The sequence below is a fragment of the Pecten maximus genome, chromosome 18 (assembly GCF_902652985.1).
Source record: "Pecten maximus chromosome 18, xPecMax1.1, whole genome shotgun sequence".
Lineage (NCBI taxonomy): Eukaryota > Metazoa > Mollusca > Bivalvia > Pectinida > Pectinidae > Pecten > Pecten maximus.
The window spans coordinates 17,930,347-17,950,562 of NC_047032.1; the positions used below are offsets into that span (position 1 = coordinate 17,930,347).

Below are 20,216 nucleotides of genomic sequence, written 5' to 3' on the forward strand. Positions count from 1 at the left end.
GTTTGCTTGTTTTCCGTTTGCTTTGTTAGAGTAATCATCGTGCCATCTCAGCTACTGTTTATAACCAACAAGTTTCCTTTTAGTCTGATATAAGTTAGATTGTAGTGTCTGCTGCTGTAAGATACACAGCAATACTATAGAAATGATATATCTCAGTGTATCGTAAGTAAAGCTGAAATTACAAGAATATTTTCTAATAAGGTTGGTTTTTTGTAATGTACCTCATATATCTATTTCTTTTAACCAATATATGCTTCTATTGTTTTCTCTCCAGGTTTTTGAATGCATGTACACATTACCTTACTGAAGTTGATACATCATTTTATCCTGCAACTGCCACCGCATTGTCGGAATACACCCACCGTATATATTTTTGCTGTATACGGCAGTGACGGAAAACAGCTGTATTTTGGAATCATAGCACATGCGTCAGTTCGACTGACCTACTTCAAAGTGAAACTACGTTTAAAAGGCGAACATATTTCTGTCATTTTTGACACCGTTTCACTTCAAAATGATTATTTTTGATGATTATTTTTATGACTGTTGCAGGATAAATAGAATACATGATTAGTGTCTTAAAATATAAGCTGTATTTTTGGCTCGGGACAGAAAGACAAAAGTGGCTCGCCAAGGCTCGCCACTTTTGTCTTTCTTTACCCTCGCCAAAATACAGCTTATATTTTAAGACACGGACCATGTATTCTCTATATATTTTTGTAATTCTTATTTTATTAATAATAACAATAAAAACAGTATATAGATATTATTCATTTATACAGTGTCCCATATACATTTGTAATTGGGGTAATTAATCATACTAGCTTTAAATCATACTTCCATTCATAATTTGTGTAAAAGTTCAGTTACAATATCAGAACAATTGCACTTTTAGCTTCTGAGATTTACGTTGGTGATTTTATTGATACTTTGCTTCTATTTTCCCGAAAACCTGTGGTAAAAATTTAATTAATTTAATAATATAAACTATGAAGTATATTCATATGAAAATATTTAACATTTTAAATAATTGCATTGATGCCCGCTTGCTTGAATCTTGTGTTAGCATAAAAAACGACGGCGCACAACCAATGATACCCAGCTTGTCACTTTGTGCTGACAAAGGGCAGACAGACACAAACATACCTCAGCCTCCCAAAACACAAACAGTCACCACACGTATGCATCTTTCGCAAAGACTGCGTCTTTAAATGGTTGAATTAACATTGAACATTAAAATGGTCATAGGACGTTAAACAGTACTTAACCAAACAAAATCAAGTCGTGAACTTTTCCCCAGCACGTCATTATATAAATGCATTGTTTATATATTTATTATTATAGAGGAAAATAATCGTTTCTTTGACTGTTAGGTTTTTGACAGAGACTCAATTTGGCCCCCAGAATCGTTATATGTATTCGAAATAAAATGTATTAGCAAATTATAGCTAAAATCTTACAAATGTATTATGTAATTTACCTATTCTTTCTCAAATAATTTTTTTTTTTTATATATATATTTATCATATAACTGAATAAATATTACCAGTACCCTTTACCATGGTGATGCTCAGAATAACGTATGTGGTGCACTTTCCAGTAAATCATTGCAAGTTTGTATGTACGTATGCTTACCTCAAAGCCTCCATTTTCTAGACTTGGCCACAACCTTGAACGGACGACATCAGCCTTGACCTTCAATTATACCAAGGGCATCACAAATACAATTCTGGTGACCTTATTCAAGACTAATGACATTCAAAATATTTTATCATTGCATGATATGAGAGGAATGTGACTTTCGACAATGTATATCTATTATCATAGTATGCAGTATACTCTTCCCGTTACGCATGCGTCATGGAGTACAATATGTTTCCCTCTAAAACCAAATGCACCAGTACATAAACTTTTATATCTAATATTTAAAAAGTATTGGTTTCCCTTAAGCATTGTTTTTATCTAATTATATCCAAGTCGTTTTAATGGTAATACCGCGTGCGTATATACATTTATATGATATTCTGGATAGTTCGAGAATATGAAAAAAGGGTCGCGCTAGCCTAGTCGGTTACGTAACCTAAGGTGAAGATCCAAGGTACGTGGTTCGACGCTCCCTACCCGTGACGATTTGTGTTTCTATGGAAACTGAGAATGGTCAGGTCTGTGTTGCCTTAGTTGTGTCCTCGGGCAAGACACTTCACCCTAATTTCTCTGGTTGCTTGGTTATTGTATTTTAATCAAAAACACTCTGGATGAAAACCTCGAAAAACAGCTTCCCGGTTCGAGTTTATTTCTTTTTATGGCGAATTGCTTTAACTGTTATGTCTATCAGATTTATTTTTTCTATAACGTTATACAACTAATGCTACTATAATGTCAACATCAGTACACCTCGTGTTACTATAATATCAACATCAGTACACCTCGTGTTACTATAATGTCAACATCAGTACACCTCGTGTTACTATAATGTCAACATCAGTACACCTCGTGTTACTATAATATCAACATCAGTACACCTCGTGTTACTATAATGTCAACATCAGTACACCTCGTGTTACTATAATGACAACATCAGTACACCTCGTGTTACTATAATGACAACATAAGTACACCTCGTGTTACTATAATATCAACATCAGTACACCTCGTGTTACTATAATATCAACATCATTACACATCGTGTTACTATAATGTCAACATCAGTACATCTCGTGTTACTATAATGACAACATCATTACATCTCGTGTTACTATAATGCCAACATCAGTACACCTCGTGTAACTATAATATCAACATCAGTACACCTCGTGTTACTATAATATCAACATCATTACACATCGTGTTACTATAATGTCAACATCAGTACATCTCGTGTTACTATAATGACAACATCATTACATCTCGTGTTACTATAATGTCAACATCAGTACACCTCGTGTTACTATAATGTCAACATCAGTACACCTCGTGTTACTATAATGACAACATCAGTACACCTCGTGTTACTATAATGTCAACATCAGTACACCTCGTGTTACTATAATGTCAACATCAGTACACCTCGTGTTACTATAATGTCAACATCAGTACACCTCGTGTTACTATAATATCAACATCAGTACACCTCGTGTTACTATAATGCCAACATCAGTACACCTCGTGTTACTATAATGTCAACATCAGTACACCTTGTGTTACTATAATGTCAACATAAGTACACCTCGTGTTACTATAATGTCAACATCAGTACACCTCGTGTTACTATAATATCAACATCAGTACAACTCGTGTTACTATAATGCCAACATCAGTACACCTCGTGTTACTATAATGTCAACATCAGTACACCTTGTGTTACTATAATGTCAACATCAGTACACCTCGTGTTACTATAATGCCAACATCAGTACACCTCGTGTTACTATAATGTCAACATCAGTACAACTCGTGTGACTATAATATCAACATCAGTACACCTTGTGTTACTATAATGTCAACATCAGTACACCTCATGTTACTATAATGTCAACATCAGTACACCTCGTGTTACTATAATGTCAACATCAGTACAACTCGTGTTACTATAATGTCAACATCCGTACAACTCATGTCACTATAATGTCAGCATCAGTACACCTCATGTTACTATAATATCAACATCAGTACATCTCGTGTTACTATAATATCAACATCAGTACACCACGTGTTACTATAATGACACCATCAGTACACCTCGTGTTATTAATGTCAACATCAGTACACCTCGTGTTACTATAATTACAACATCAGTACACCTCGTGTTACTATAATGACAACATCAGTACACCCCGTGTTACTATAATGACAACATCAGTACACCTCGTGTTACTATAATGACAACATCAGAACACCTCGTGTTACTATAATGTCAACATCAGTACACCTCGTGTTACTATAATGTCAACATCAGTACACCTCGTGTTACTATAATGTCAACATCAGTACACATCGTGTTACTATAATGACAACATCAGTACACCTCGTGTTACTATAATGTCAACATCAGTACACCTCGTGTTACTATACTGTCAACATCAGTACACCTCGTGTTACTATAATGACAACATCAGTACACCTCGTGTTACTATAATGACAACATCAGTACACATCGTGTTACTATAATGTCAACATCAGTACACCTCTTGTTACTATAATGTCAACATCAGTACACCTCGTGTTACTATAATGTCAACATCAGTACACCTCGTGTTACTATAATGTCAACATCAGTACACCTCGTGTTACTATACTGTCAACATCAGTACAACTCGTCCTACTATAATGTCAACATCAGTACACCTCGTGTTACTATAATGTCAACATCAGAACATCTCGTGTTACTATAATGTCAACATCAGTACACCTCGTGTTACTATAATGTCAACATCAGTACACCTCGTGTTACTATAATGTCAACATCAGTACATCTCGTGTTACTATAATGCCAACATCAGTATACCTCGTGTTACTATAATGTCAACATCAGTACACCTCATGTTACTATAATGTCAACATCAGTACACCTTGTGTTACTATAATGTCAACATCAGTACACCTCGTGTTACTATAATGTCAACATCAGTACAACTCGTGTTACTATAATGTCAACATCAGTACACCTCGTGTTACTATAATGTCAACATCAGAACATCTCGTGTTACTATAATGTCAACATCAGTACACCTCGTGTTACTATAATGACAACATCAGTACACCTCGTGCTATTAATGTCAACATCAGAACATCTCGTGTTACTATAATGTCAACATCAGTACACCTCGTGTTACTATAATGTCAACATCAGAACATCTCGTGTTACTATAATGACAACACCAGTACACCTCGTGTTACTATAATATCAACATCAGTACATCTCGTGTTACTATAATATCAACATCAGTACACCTCGTGTTACTATAATGTCAACATCAGTACACCTCGTGTTACTATAATGTCAACATCAGTATACCTCGTGTTACTATAATGTCAACATCAGTACATCTCGTGTTACTATAATGTCAACATCAGTACACCTCGTGTTACTATAATGTCAACATCAGTACACCTCGTGTTACTATAATGTCAACATCAGAACATCTCGTGTTACTATAATGTCAACATCAGTACACCTCGTGTTACTATAATGACAACATCAGTACACCTCGTGCTATTAATGTCATCGCCAGTTCCGTTCGTGCCACTATTTTTAACAATAATTAGTACAACTCGTCCTGCTAAATGTCTTTGAATCTGAGCTCAGAATGTCTATTTGAGCACGAGTAGACCCGGTTCACGCACTCTCCACGACAGTCCCTCTAAAATCCCCCTTGTGATTCTGCTGTATGTTCACAACCCCAATTCTCTTTTTGAAGGCGTGGCAGTTGTGTTACTTATGTGTATCCAATTAAATTAGAGCTACATTTATAATATCATCTCGGTCATCAACGGTCTTAATCATGTTTATTTAAGGTCAATCATAGCTCAAAAGCTGGTTTAATATAAAGTTCGATCTTTATATGATTTCTGCCTTAAGCGCCCTGCTGTTCTGTACAGTTCGGTGAAATTTTGGACATCAGTGTACCGCCATTGCGGTTAAAGTACATGTAGCATTTGATATGCATGGCTTGGCTTTATATGCCAGGCTTTGTAAAAACAATGTGATATATAATGTACCTGTTGTAGATTTAACTCAAATGTCAATTTAAGTGAAGTTTTGGCATAGCACTTACGTAGCATTTCAGCTGTGTTTGCTTATTTTTTGCTTTGTGCTTTAATTTTATTTGCTCTTTAGGAAATGCGAAACGGCCAGGAAAAATTGACAACAGTGATCTTTGCATCACCATTTCCATTGTTGCAAACAAAACATTACTCTGCCTTTCCATGATAATTTTTTAGATATCTAGACTTTTTTGGGGAAAAAATATCTACTTTAAAAAAAAAAAAAAAAAAAAAGGTAATTTTCTTCAAAATAATGATGAAAAAATGAAACATTTCTCTATAAATGTTTAGTGGTTGAGAAACTGTATCTTCAAGTAGGAATTTAATTTTAGGGGCATTCTAATTTCACCAAAATATGAATGAACTTCTAGTGCTAGATTATGATAAACATTAGACAATGGAATTATATAGAAACATGAACTTACATGTTCTATGGAAATATTTATACTACAACACATCGTTTTTAGATCATATGAAGGGACGTTATGTTTCATACATACATCTCATTACATTACTCTGTCGTTTTCCTGGTATCTAGGCCAAACATGCCTTCTGAGTTCCGGGGTCCCGGGTTTGAATCCCGGTCTGATCGTTTCCTTTTTCATCTCTTGTTACATTTGGTGTAGCAGGTTCTAATTGGAAAATTTACTTTTGCAGATGTATGTTAACAAACTCTATGTATGGTTAATAATTAGGGTCGTGTTTAAGATTAATTTAGCCTGGAGACGTTTATGGTAAGGTCGGTATGTAGGGCTATGTCAAAATTACTTTTGCAGATTTATCTTAGCAAACTCTATGTATGGTTAAAATAAGGGTCGTGTCAAACATGATTTTAGCCTGGAGACGTCTTGCGGTAGATTTTTTTTATTTGACGTTATGGTAATTGCTGAATATAGGGCGAATAACAAACATTTAGGAACCTAAATTAAATGATTAGGTTGATACGTTCGGCATGACAAATAATTAAATAACGGATATTCAATTGTAATCGTCGAAATAGATACATTTGAGTCTCTGTGCCACACTTAACTAGTAGTATACTATGATCCACTTCTGACATGGTTGATCACTCAATTCCAACTTGTATAATTCATGTAGTGGGCACATTAGGGTCAATTCTAAGGCTTGTCTTAAAAGATAATTCATAGGACGAATGAATATAATGAACACAGACTGGTCAGCTTTTTATATAATCATAAAATATGAATTGTTAAAATACAATCAACTTTTATCTTAATTCCACACTAAAACGGCATTAAAATCATGGACCTGATCACAGACTTCATAACGCAATGCCTTCCAAATGAAACATAGGGAGCTGTGCATAAGGAGTTTTGGGTTATGAATAATATAAGGAGATGAATTCGTCAATCAAAAGTTTGGGAGAACATTGTAGCCTTCACAGATAGGGCGTAACGTCAAAGATGAAATTAAAAATGGTTGTATTTATACAGATAAAATTTGGGTGTTACCAAACAAGACGTCATGTTTCAATGAAAAGCCTCACCCATTCATAGACATCAACATAACATTATAGATTTGGTACCGTTCACTGGTAGACTCTTCCGCCTTTTCTGGGTTTTCCGCCCCAAAATCGTGTTGGTAATAATCATCTTGAATTAATTTTGTATGAAAATACTCAGTGATGATATGACTAATGTCTAAAAGAAGTTTTCTTCTTCACGATATGAACTCTTCAAACACAATTACTGAGTAGGTACCATTTCGAGCTTGGTGACTGTGTTTCACGACCTCAGCGAAAAGCATCAATTTCCAGTTAAAAGAAGGCCTAATGCTAATGAGCAGTAAATAAAATTCATCTAATTAATATAATTAATACGCGTGGTATGCGGTTATGACACAGGCGTATAATTAGACATTGATGGCGTTGCGAGTTCAACAAGGTCACAAAGGGGAGAAAAGAAAAAAAAATGTTTTTCTCTTCAATACACATACTACATATATAATCAACGCTTGTATATCTCCTTGGGCTCCATGTATGATCATATTCCAGGAAACTTGTGATTGGAACAAAAGTGCTGATGACATCTCGCTATGAGCGGTTCAGAACATGCAGATACAAATTTTCATAGTTGATATATGCTTTACATCGCATCAACAGATTCTCGGTAAAATTCGTGAAACATTAGAAATGTTAAAACTCTCAACAGCACGATACGTGCATTTCACATCCTCATCTCACTTTGTTGGACATTCTGGCTCAAAACTCGAGCAGGCGAGGTTAACGATCATACATATTTGCTAAAACAGCCATCTGGCCTACCTGTGTAAGCGCGGGCATTGAAGCATATCATTTTAGCATTCTAGCCGCGGTAGCTGATGATGAGTCGGTTAGAGCGCCGACCACACGTGAAGATCCGAGTGGTTCTACTCGTGTCGGTAATACCAAGAGAACAAAGGGCGAACTTGATTCCGGCGTGCCGGTGTGCCGGCGGCAAGGCGGATAGGCGGCAAAATTACTTGATTGTGTCCCGAATATGCGCGCACAATATCGGCACGTGCCGATCGGCGTAAATTCCTGCCGGTTTGGAAGCACCGGCACACCGGCAAACAAGATGGCGTCATGTTCAACCGAATGATTAGATTAAGTGATAAGTTAAAGAATTTCAAGTTGTTTTGAGTCTTTTAGGCTATTTCAGTCATATATATTGCAAAATACACGTAGGTTGATATTGATTGTTCTGCAGCGTTCGATGTTTACAATGCTTTTGGAATATGTTTATTTATAAATAAATAAATATATAAGATAAATAAAAAATAAATTTGTTTTGGTCTATGTCGGCCATATTGCAACTGAGCCGCTTTGCTTGAATGTACGCTCAAAATCGGCAAACGGCACAAACGGCAAGCTAGAATCAAGTTCGCCCAAAGACTTTGTACTAAATGTAGACAAGATATTGAAGATGAGTATCGTTTTATTTTAGTATGCAAAAGTTTTCATGATTTAAGAAAAAAAACACATCAAACCATTTTACTGGCGCAAACCATCAATGTATAAACTTATCCAATTACTGTGTGTCAATAATATTGGCGAAATTCGTAAGTTAGCAAGATATGTACAATGTATATGATGCAAACAACGTCATAGTGTAATTAGCATACTATAGACATGTCACCTGTATTTCATCTCAAAATTTCTACTTATATCAATAAACAAGGAATTCGAATGTAATCTCCCCCTCTCTCTCTCACTATCTCTCTCTCTCTTTCTCTCTCTCTCTCTCTCTCTTTCTCTCTCTCTCTCTCTCTCTCTCTCTCTCTCTCCTTGATAGGATGTGTAATGGTTATATGTGTAATTTGTTCATGTGTTTGTCCTTGTGTGTGAGGATATGTTTTTGCATCTGTGTGTGTGTTTGTTGTGAAGTGAGTCTGCTATATGTGTGTGAGAATAGGTGTGAATGTACATGAGTGAGCTGTGTGCAGAAAGTAAAAGAAGCATGTTCATGAGAAGGATGATTATAATGATGATAATGATGCGTGATGATGAAGATATATGATGCATGATGATGATATATACTGATAATGATGAGGCGTGATGATGATGATGCATGACATTGCATGATGATGATTAAGATTATGATGACGATGTGTGTTTGACTATAATGATGATGATGCGTGATGAGGATGATATATGATGCATGATGATGATGATATATGATGATAATGATGCATGATGATGATGATATATGATGATAATGATGCATGATGATGATGATGATATATGATGATGATGATGCGTAATGATGATGATATATGATGCATGATGATATATGATGCATGATGATGATGATATATGATGCATGATGATGATATATACTGATAATGATGATGCGTGATGATGATGATGCATGACGTTGCATGATGATGATTAAGATTATGATGACGATGTGTGTTTGACTATAATGATGATGATGCGTAATGATGATGATATATGATGCATGATGATGATGATGATATATGATGCATGATGATGATGATGCATGATGATGATGATATATGATGCATGATGATGATATATACTGATAATGATGAGGCGTGATGATGATGATATATGATGCATGATGATATATGATGCATGATGATGATGATATATAATGCATGATGATGATATATACTGATAATGATGAGGCGTGATGATGATGATATATGATGATGCGTGATGATGATGATGTATATGATGCATGATGATGATGATGATGATGATGATATATGATGATGATGATGATGATGATGATGATGATGATGATGATGATATATGATGATGCGTGATGATGTATATGATTCATGATGATGATGATATATGCTGATAATGATGCATGATGATGATGATGATATATGTTGATAATGATGCATTATGGTGATAACATATGATGATAATGCATGTTTACTTATATGATACATGATGATGATGATGCAAGATGATGATGATGATGATGATGATATGATGATCATCATCATCATCACAGCATGTATGTGTAAGAGTGTGTGTATGTATGATTTTTTGTTTTTTGTTTTTTATCTTTGTCATCCATGTCTATTGTTTTAATATGTGAAAAAAGAAATCTTCAAAATATAAAAGAATTATAAAAAAAAAAGATATGTACAATGTATATGATGCTAACAACGTCATAGTGTAATTAGCATACTATAGACATGTCACCTGTATTTTGTAATTTTAGTGTGGTTCAGTAATAGTCAGAATTAGTTCTCCGTCATTTTGTATGCATGAATTGTTATATGACATATATGTATCTTGAAATCCTATATGCTATGTAGCATTTGGAAATAAATTGAATTATATCGAATGGTATCGAATTTGTGATTCTCGCGAAGCTGAGAAACGGGCCTGTCTTAGCAGTCGTGGTGTTATGACCTTGGGCGAGACATTTCACCCTAATTACATTGGATTGCATGCGACGGGCTCTCTGTATGTTGTTCAGTGAGGTACATATTCAAAGAAAACTTGACAAATTGTAAGTACATAGTAAGTCATCCTTAAATCTCAACGCCCAATATAAACATTGGTAGATACTATAAGACTCTATCATATGTGGTCATGTAGGATAGGGATATTCCACCCAAGGGGTCACAATATGTGGTAAAACCCGAGGCTCCGCCGAGGGTTTTACCACATTTTGTGACCCAGAGGATGAAATATCCCTATCCTACATGAACCACATATGATTGAGTATTTTTCTCTCATTCCCCAACCTAAAATATGCAAAAATAGGCACTATCTGTCGATAGCTTTCTCAGATAGACGCCATTTTTTCTCAATCCAAACTTTTTTTCTACTGCATATAATAAAAAAAAGAACAGCGCCAATCGATTTACCATACCCCATATATGCAAACGCCGTTTGCTGTTCTAAAAACGAAGGAAACCATTCATTTCCACAGTCTAACGTTGTTTTAGCAGCCCTGTCATTGCAAGCGAAGCCAAATCACTTGATGTCGGCCAAACTAGTGTGTCCTTTCGCGTGAAAATATAGTTCCATGTTTTATTAATAAAAAACAATAAAAGAACGTGTTTTTTTTTTACATAATTTATATCATAAATAAAAAATATATTATCTGATTACATATCTTAATTCAATGTATTGTTGAAATGTTTATAGATAGATCTACTTTCGGTTCGGCGACCTACTTTTGTATCATTGCGCGCGCGTGGCTATCCTACACCGGAAACGAGGTAATACACACACAGCAAGCATGGGTGTATTTACCTGGACAGACCAGTATGATACCGGTAGGGATGAGAGAAATAGTATGTCTGCATGTCAACATATTCTTAAGTATACATCAGACCATAAGATAGGATACATTATGACGTCGCTCTGTCTAACAGTTAGGTAGCATATATCGTTAAGTCTCCATGTCAAAATTATGTACATGTAGCTTTCATTCTGGGGCATCCGCGTAACAGTAAGATAGCATACATCCTTAAATATCCGGGTCACAATTGAATACATACATTATGAAGCCCCCCACATCAAATAAGGTAGCATACATCCTCAAGTATCCATATCATAATTGGGTTCATGTAGCATACATTCTGAACCCCCCACCTACCAGTTAGGTAGGATACATCCTTAAGTCGATCACAAGTTGGTACATATGGCCAGAGACCTATATACGAAATATAAAAATCGTCGTCAGTATATTTCTCTAACAATACATCTAAATTATCAGACGACACTTTCCATATGAATCTTCAACGGGGAAATGGTGCTTTTTTCGGTTAGACACTTTAACTACTTAATTATCGTTGTTGACATCTGCCGATATACTTTACAGTGCACAGGTATAACTGTCGCCCGTGTGAAGTTATCTCGGCCAAACGGTGACACATGTGCACATATAGCCGTCGCCATGTCTTGGCACGGCACATGTCACTAATATAAACAACTCCGATATCCACCTACATGTAGTGCGCAGCCGCAGCGCTTGGTCTCGCTAGATCTCGTGCTAAATATAATTCCGGTTATAAGAACAATATAGATGAGGTCGTGACTCGGCGAGATAAGCGGATGTTTCGAATCCCATTAATATAGGTCTTTGACATGGCATACATTCTGAACCCCCCCCCCACCTACCAGTTAGGTAGGATACATCCTTAAGTCGATCACAAGTTGGTACATATGGCATACTTTCTGAAGCCTCCAAGTCACAGTAAGATAGCATACATCCTTAAGTCTCTAAGTCACAAATATGTGCATATGGCATACATTCTACAGCCTCTGCGTCAGGGTATGGAAGCATACATCCTCAAGTCTCCAGGTCACAATTAGGTACAAGTAGCATACATTCTGAAGCCTCTACGAACCATGAAGGTAGCATACACCCTTAAGGTCATCGCTTGACAAAAATCATACATATTTTTGTTTACGGAATAATAATATTGTCTTACATTTCCATAGTTATTATGATAATAATGATACTAGATACCAATCGACCTTAACTTCATCATGATTATAACAGTGTACGCTTCAGTGTTAGGGGTTACGTTGTCTCCCGGCTGACTGAGTAGACCTTAACGACTTAATTGTCTATAGTATACACATATATAAATATTTGCATTTGTATCATTATTTATGCAAATGCGGATGTTAAGTGGACATTATATATAATCTTATGTCATACGTTTGTGTGTGTGGATTAAGTGATACGCACTTGTTTTTTGTAGACAACTTTTTACAGTTTAGTCTTCTATATAGGTAGAGATTTATTTTTCGTATCAAGGTACGTTGAAACTGGGAAACCAGGTTCTATTAAGTTTAGAGTATATACTCGTTGACGAACTTCAAGAAAAGCCTCTGCCGTTACGGACGTTACTTATATCTAGGTCAGTTACAGTTGTCAATAGTATGTCCGTCCTTAATGATACATGTAATAGCGATACACCATCGTAACGGGGGTCATTAGTATGTCTGTCCTTAATGATGATAGCGGTACATCCATTGTTACGGAGGTTAGTATGTCTGTCCTTAATGATGATAGCGGTACATCCATTGTTACGGAGGTTAATAGTATGTATGTCCTTAATGATGATAGCGGTACATCCATTGTTACGGAGGTTAGTATGTCTGTCCTTAATGATGATAGCGGTACATCCATTGTTACGGAGGTTAAAAGTATGTCTGTCCTTAATGATGATAGCGGTACATCCATTGTTACGGAGGTTAGTATGTCTGTCCTTAATGATGATAGCGGTACATCCATTGTTACGGAGGTTAAAAGTATGTCTGTCCTTAATGATGATAGCGGTACCTCCATTGTTACGGAGGTTAGTATGTCTGTTCTTAATGATGATAGCGGTACCTCCATTGTTACGGAGGTTAGTATGTCTGTCCTTAATGATGATAGCGGTACCTCCATTGTTACGGAGGTTAATATGTCTGTCCTTAATGATAATAGCGGTACATCCATTGTTACGGAGGTTAGTATGTCTGTCCTTAATGATGATAGCGACACATCCATCGTTACGGATGTTAATAGTACATGTATGTCCGTCCTTAATTATGATTGCGACACATCCATCGTTACGGATGTTAATAGTACATGTATGTCCGTCCTTAATTATGATTGCGACACATCCATCGTTACGGATGTTAATAGTACATGTATGTCCGTCCTTAATTATGATTGCGACACATCCATCGTTACGGATGTTAATAGTACATGTATGTCCGTCCTTAATGATGATAGCGACACATCCATCGTTACGGATGTTAATAGTACATGTATGTCCGTCCTTAATTATGATAGCTATACATCTATCGTTACCGAAATCAATGGTATGTCCGTCCTTACTGATGATAGCGGTACATCCATCGTTTAGGACATAACTTGTAAGTCCCCCTCTTAAATGCCGCTGCTTATATCCCTGTTTTCCGTCCATAAATATTCTTCAAAAGCAAATTCAGCGAAAAGAGACGAAAAGATACATGCCTAATAACAATATAATGTAGGTATTTTTAAGTTGATGGAGCCGACAGCCTGTCTCCACGTAACTTACGTACGTAACTAACGACCTTTGAAGTGACACTGATATGACACGTGAAGTGTGCGCACGCCCATGCATGTCCACGTTGGTGACACGGGTGTGCAATATGATGTGAAATGCTCAGCTTTATATCCATGAAAAAGTGGTAAGGCATAAATACATGTACGTTAACTGGAATACGACAACATTATCTAATCGTTGGTCATTTATTTTTTATATTAATAATATTAATTTCAAGCTGTCATGTTTTAGGACATTATTACATAATTAAACCATTATTCAAATTCTAGTGGACAATGGATGGAAAATGTATGTGTAAAACATGATGAATGATATATGAGTAATGATAAAATGTTGAAACCTCTGAATAATTACCACGATACGCCGTTTTCTTTATCCCTAAGCCATACACACGTGGACATGTATATTGAGGGAAGGATACGTGTAAATTGGAATTAAACTCGTATACATTTGTGCGTGAAGTAGACATTTACAAAGTTGCACATTAGCACATAGTAAACGTGTGCCCAAGGAATTAACGTTAATGTATAAATAACGGCACGTGCGCGTGTAAATGACGGCACGTGCATATCATATTTACGTTTACCCATAAGTAACAGCACGTGGAAAATGGTACTTTTTTTTTTTCTTTTTTTTTTGTATTTGCATTAAGAAATTTTGTAACTAAGATTTTTACTTACATACATGGCATCTTCCGGATCGTACTCCTCCCCGGTCAAGTTATGGCGAGAATCGTACAAAGGCAACTGCTCGGAGATTTGTATCAGAAATGTAAAAATCCCAAACCGAAGTGACATCAAAATCCACAAATATATGTCGAGGAAATACATCGTCAATTGTAGATGAAGAAAAGCCGATTTCTTCGGGGAAAGTTTATAATTTATATAAAACTTTGTATGATATTCAGCGCGAAAATGTATATAGATATATACCTGTCTGTTTAAGCGAACTGTATAAATATTTAATGAAGCGAAGAACAGATACCTAATGTTGACAGGTGAATGTGTGTAGTTAGCACACCTAAGACAATATCCCAGAACAATAGCGCGTTCACTACACTTATATACATGTGCCGACGGGTGTGCTTTTCGTTTGATTTTTATCATTATACACATCTACCCCATGGCATCAATCATGAGTCAAGTACCGGAAGTTGAATTCGGCGCATGCCCTGATACCTATATATTACCTGCAGGCAACATTCTTTAATTATTGGCGGTAGACAATGTTTATTACACCTGAGCGGAGTGTATATCTACTATACTTATGTACATGTAATCTAGCCAATCATTGTGTACTTTATGACACGCCTCTCGGTAAGGTCATCCCAGCCCCTGTTTGAGTAACACTGACAACAGATTGAGACACGATCATAATTGTCATATTTTTCACTGTATTCTTTTGGTATAATGGCAGTTATTCAATGCCTTAAATTTCTTTGTGTGAAATAAGAAACAAATAACTTTAATTAAATAACCCAAAGACTATAAATATAAACTGATTACATTTCGTTTTTGTTCTCCCTCAATAGAATATTAACATAATGTAAAATAATTCAATATCGATTTCAGAGATTGAATCAGTGGATCCAGAAAGCTAATCTAAACAGGAGGAAATAGCTGGACTTCAAAATGAAAAAAAAGGAAACGGACTTGAATAAAAATACCTCATACAATGTAAGACAAAATCCTCACAAATCATTAAAATCGTAGTAATTATTTTTTGTGAAATAATACATCTAAGTGAATTTAGTTTGTTTAGAACTCGATGTTTTCAACAAGAATTTCAGAAACGCGAATAATGTTTCGGGATTGGTCTTACAAACGTAAGTGCAGATTGAGATATATACTAATCTGAATATAGGTACATTGTAGATAAAGATCCACCAATGACAATTCATATTACGTAAGCTTTCAGAAAATTTAGATATTTTATTGTCCTCGAGGGCGCGTTATTCTGTTATCAGTAAAATTTATAGACAAGCAAGCACTCCTCAAGCTAGGGGCAACTCCTCAGATTACGTAAGTCAGGAATGAAAAAGTTGCGGGATTTGGGAGGACATTTGTCGTGTAAAGCACAGGTGTTTCGGGGTGTATAATCGCCGGCGGTTCCGTTACATCTAGAAAATGACACGACATGTCGGCTGTTTAACAGGTTGTTTTCGTCCAAAATGATTAGGATATGACACGAGTTTTAACCACTCGAAAGTGATTTATAGAAAGGTTCTATGACAAATAGCGAAATATTTGTCCGTATAACGTTGATTTCTAATGTTTTATAGGTATATCTGACCATAATAAATATTCGCATGTCTTAATGACGTAATCACCTCGTTGGCCAACTTCAAAGTTCTCTCAAAATGTATTTTATGTAGTTTTTGTACATTCCTGATGGGAGTCTCTTCTCACATTTATATCGAATTAATCGAAATTGCAGAAATCGTTTGATCATCATCAGGACTGTCCATGTGGCATGTCCGTGCGGTTGTTGTGTATACATCACGAAGCAAAATACTTGTATACGTACATATGTACGTAGACTCACTTCAAATTTAGAGGGATTGTTTATTTATGTATGTGGTGCTTTGGTCACCTCGTCATAACTATAACATCTGAAGAGGACACCTACAGACGAGACGGGGTCACAAAAGGGCCCATTTTTTATGACGTCACAGCTCTGAATCGTCATAACTTGGACAAGGTTCATGTAGAAATATGCATTTACCTCTTGCATACTATGTGGAGCTGTCTGAGGACACGTTTATAGGATTTTTACATAATTATTTCATGAATGGATGAATAAATAATATTCACCTGGTATTTACCTTCCATAAGTTAGTTGATTTGAGGCGATATTTCAGTCGGCCAGAGCGCCGAACACTTAACCTCGGAGTGAACATCCCAGATGCGTGTTTCAACGGTCTCTGTATGTAATATCCGTGTCGGATTGTGTTTCTTGGGAAGCTAAGAAACGGGCCTACCGTATGTTGTTTAGTGAGGTAGTCACCGACTACTACAAGGAGACTCCGCCTCAAATGACACTATATATGTTCAAGGTGGTATAAACCAAGCACAACAAACAGACAAAGCAATATCTTCTATAAACTATTATACAACAGCAAAATTTTAAACGTTAGTGAGGTATAATCAAAGAAATTTTGATAATTGCTGCCGGCACATGGGTGCAGCTTCAGAGATTGGTGTTTTTTTCAGCATGTTTACCCCTACTAATGCGTGGCTATCCCTATAAATACATGTCTACCCCTACTAATGCGTGGCTATCCCTATAAAACATGTCTACCCCTACTAATGCGTGGCTATCCCTATAAAACATGTTTACCCCTACTAATGCGTGGCTATCCCTATAAAACATGTCTACATTAATAAATACGTGTCTATTCCTAAAAGATGTTAACCTCTATCAATACATGACTACCCCTATCAATACATTTCTACATTTATAAATTTATACATTTCTACCCCTATAAATACATTTCTATCCTTATAAATACATGTCTTTCCTTATAAATACGTATCTACCCCAATTAATACATGTTGTCCACTATAAAAACATGTCTATACCCCTATAAATACATGACTACCCCTATAAATGCATGTCGTCCCCTATAAATACATGTCTACTCCTATAAATACATGTCTATCCCTATTAATGCATGTTATATCCCTATAAATACATGTCTATCCTATAAATACATGTCTACCCCTAAAAATGCAGGTCTATCCCTATAAATACATGTTATATCCCTATACATACATGTCTACCCCTATAAATACATGTCGTCCCCAATAAATACATGTCTACCCCTATAAATGCATGTCTATCCCTATAAGTACATGTTATATCCCTATAAATACATATCTATCCTATAAATACATGTCTATCCCTATACATACATGTCTATCCCAATAAATACATGTCGTCCCCTATAAATACATGTCTATCCATATAAATACACGTCTTTTCCTATAAATACATGCCTATCCCAATAAATACATGTCTTCCCCTGTAAATACAAGTCGTCCCCTATAAATACATGTCTTTCCCTATAAATACATGTTGTATCCCATTAAAACATGTCGTCCCCCATAAAAAGACTACTCCATAAAACATTTACCCCTAAATACGTCTACCTCATAAATACATGTCGTCCCCTATAAATACCTTTTCTCCATAAAAAACTGTTACCCCTATAAATACAGACATCCCTAAAAACAGTGACCCTAAAATACAGTTATCCTTTTAAAAAACAGTCGATCCAATAAAAAGTCGCCCCTTAAATACCGTTACTCCTATAAATAAACTCACTCCCATTTTAAAACCGTTATCCTTTAAAAAAGCTATCCCCAAAAAATACATGCGTCCCCATAAAACCTGTCAACCCCTAAAAACATGTCACCCCCCAAATACAGCTTCCTATAAACATGTGTCCCCCAAAAATACCGTTACTCCTATAATAAGTCTATCTATAAAACGTTACCCTATAAATACATGTCACCCCTCAAAAAGCATGTCTTCCAAAATACATGTGCCCTAAAAAAACTGTCTACTCCTATAAATACATTCTATCCCTATAATCACGTCCTCTCCTATAAATACATGCCTATCCCTATAAATACATGTCTTCCCTGTAAATACAAGTCGTCCCCTATAAATACATGTCTTTCCCTATAAATACATGTTGAATCCCTATAAATACATGTCGTCAACTATAAATACATGACTACCCCTATAAATACATTACTACCCCTATAAATACATGTCTGTCCCTATAAATACATGTCTACCCCTCTAAATACATGTCGTCCCCTATAAATACATGTCGTCCCTATAAATACATGTATATCCTATAATACATGTCGTCCCCTATCAATACATGTCGTCCCCTATAAATACAAGTCGTCCCCTATAAATACAAGTCGTCCCCTATAAATACATGTCTATCCTATAAATAGATGTCGTCCCTATAAATACCTGTCTATCTCTATAAATACATGTTATATCCCTATAAATACATGTCTACCCCTATAAATACATGTCTATCCCTATAAATACATGTCTATCCCTATAAATACATGTCTACCCCTATAAATACATGTCTATCGCTATAAATACATTTCGTCCCTATACATATATGTTTATCCCTATAAATACATGTTTATCCCTATAAATACATGTTTATCCCTATAAATACATGTTTATCCCTATCAATACATGTCCATCCTATAATACATGTCTACCCTATAAATGCATGTCTACCCCTATAAATACATACAGTATCTATCCCTATAAATACATGCCTATCCCTATAAATACATGTCTACCCTATAAATACATGTCGTCCCCTATAAATACATGCCTACCCCTATAAATACATGTCTACCCCTATAAATACATGCATATCCCTATAAATGCATGTCTATCCCTATAAATACGTATCTACCCCAATAAATACATGTCGTCCACTTTAAATACATGTCTACTCCTATAAATACATGTCGTCCCCTATAAATACATGTCTACCCCTATAAATGCATGTCTATCCCAATAAATACATGTCTACCCCTATAAATACATTTCGTCCCCAATAAATACATGTCTACCCCTATAAATGCATGTCTATCCCTATAAATACATGTTATATCCCTATAAATACATATCTATCCTATAAATACATGTCTATCCCTATACATACATGTCTATCCCAATAAATACATGTCGTCCCCTATAAATACATGTCTATCCCTATAAATACACGTCTTCTCCTATAAATACATGCCTATCCCAATAAATACATGTCTTCCCCTGTAAATACAAGTCGTCCCCTATAAATACATGTCTTTCCCTATAAATACATGTTGAATCCCTATAAATACATGTCGTCAACT

The 20,216-nt window shown here is 35.7% G+C and overlaps 1 protein-coding gene across 2 annotated transcripts in view; it reads right to left on the reverse strand.

The window, feature by feature from the left end:
- Positions 1 to 15,394, reverse strand: part of LOC117316486 (zinc metalloproteinase dpy-31-like) — a 66,864-nt gene extending 51,470 nt beyond the window's left edge. Inside the window, exons 1-2 of one of the 2 annotated variants that reach the window (XM_033871094.1) lie at positions 14,991 to 15,394; positions 1,636 to 1,695 (exon numbers count right to left, since the gene is read on the reverse strand). In XM_033871094.1, the coding sequence (XP_033726985.1) occupies positions 1,636 to 1,695; positions 14,991 to 15,140 (210 nt within the window). In that variant the 5' untranslated portion in view covers positions 15,141 to 15,394. The remainder of the gene's footprint in view (positions 1 to 1,635; positions 1,696 to 14,990) is intronic. The other variant, XM_033871095.1, reaches the window with a different exon arrangement.
- Between the last annotated feature and the right edge of the window lie 4,822 nt (positions 15,395 to 20,216).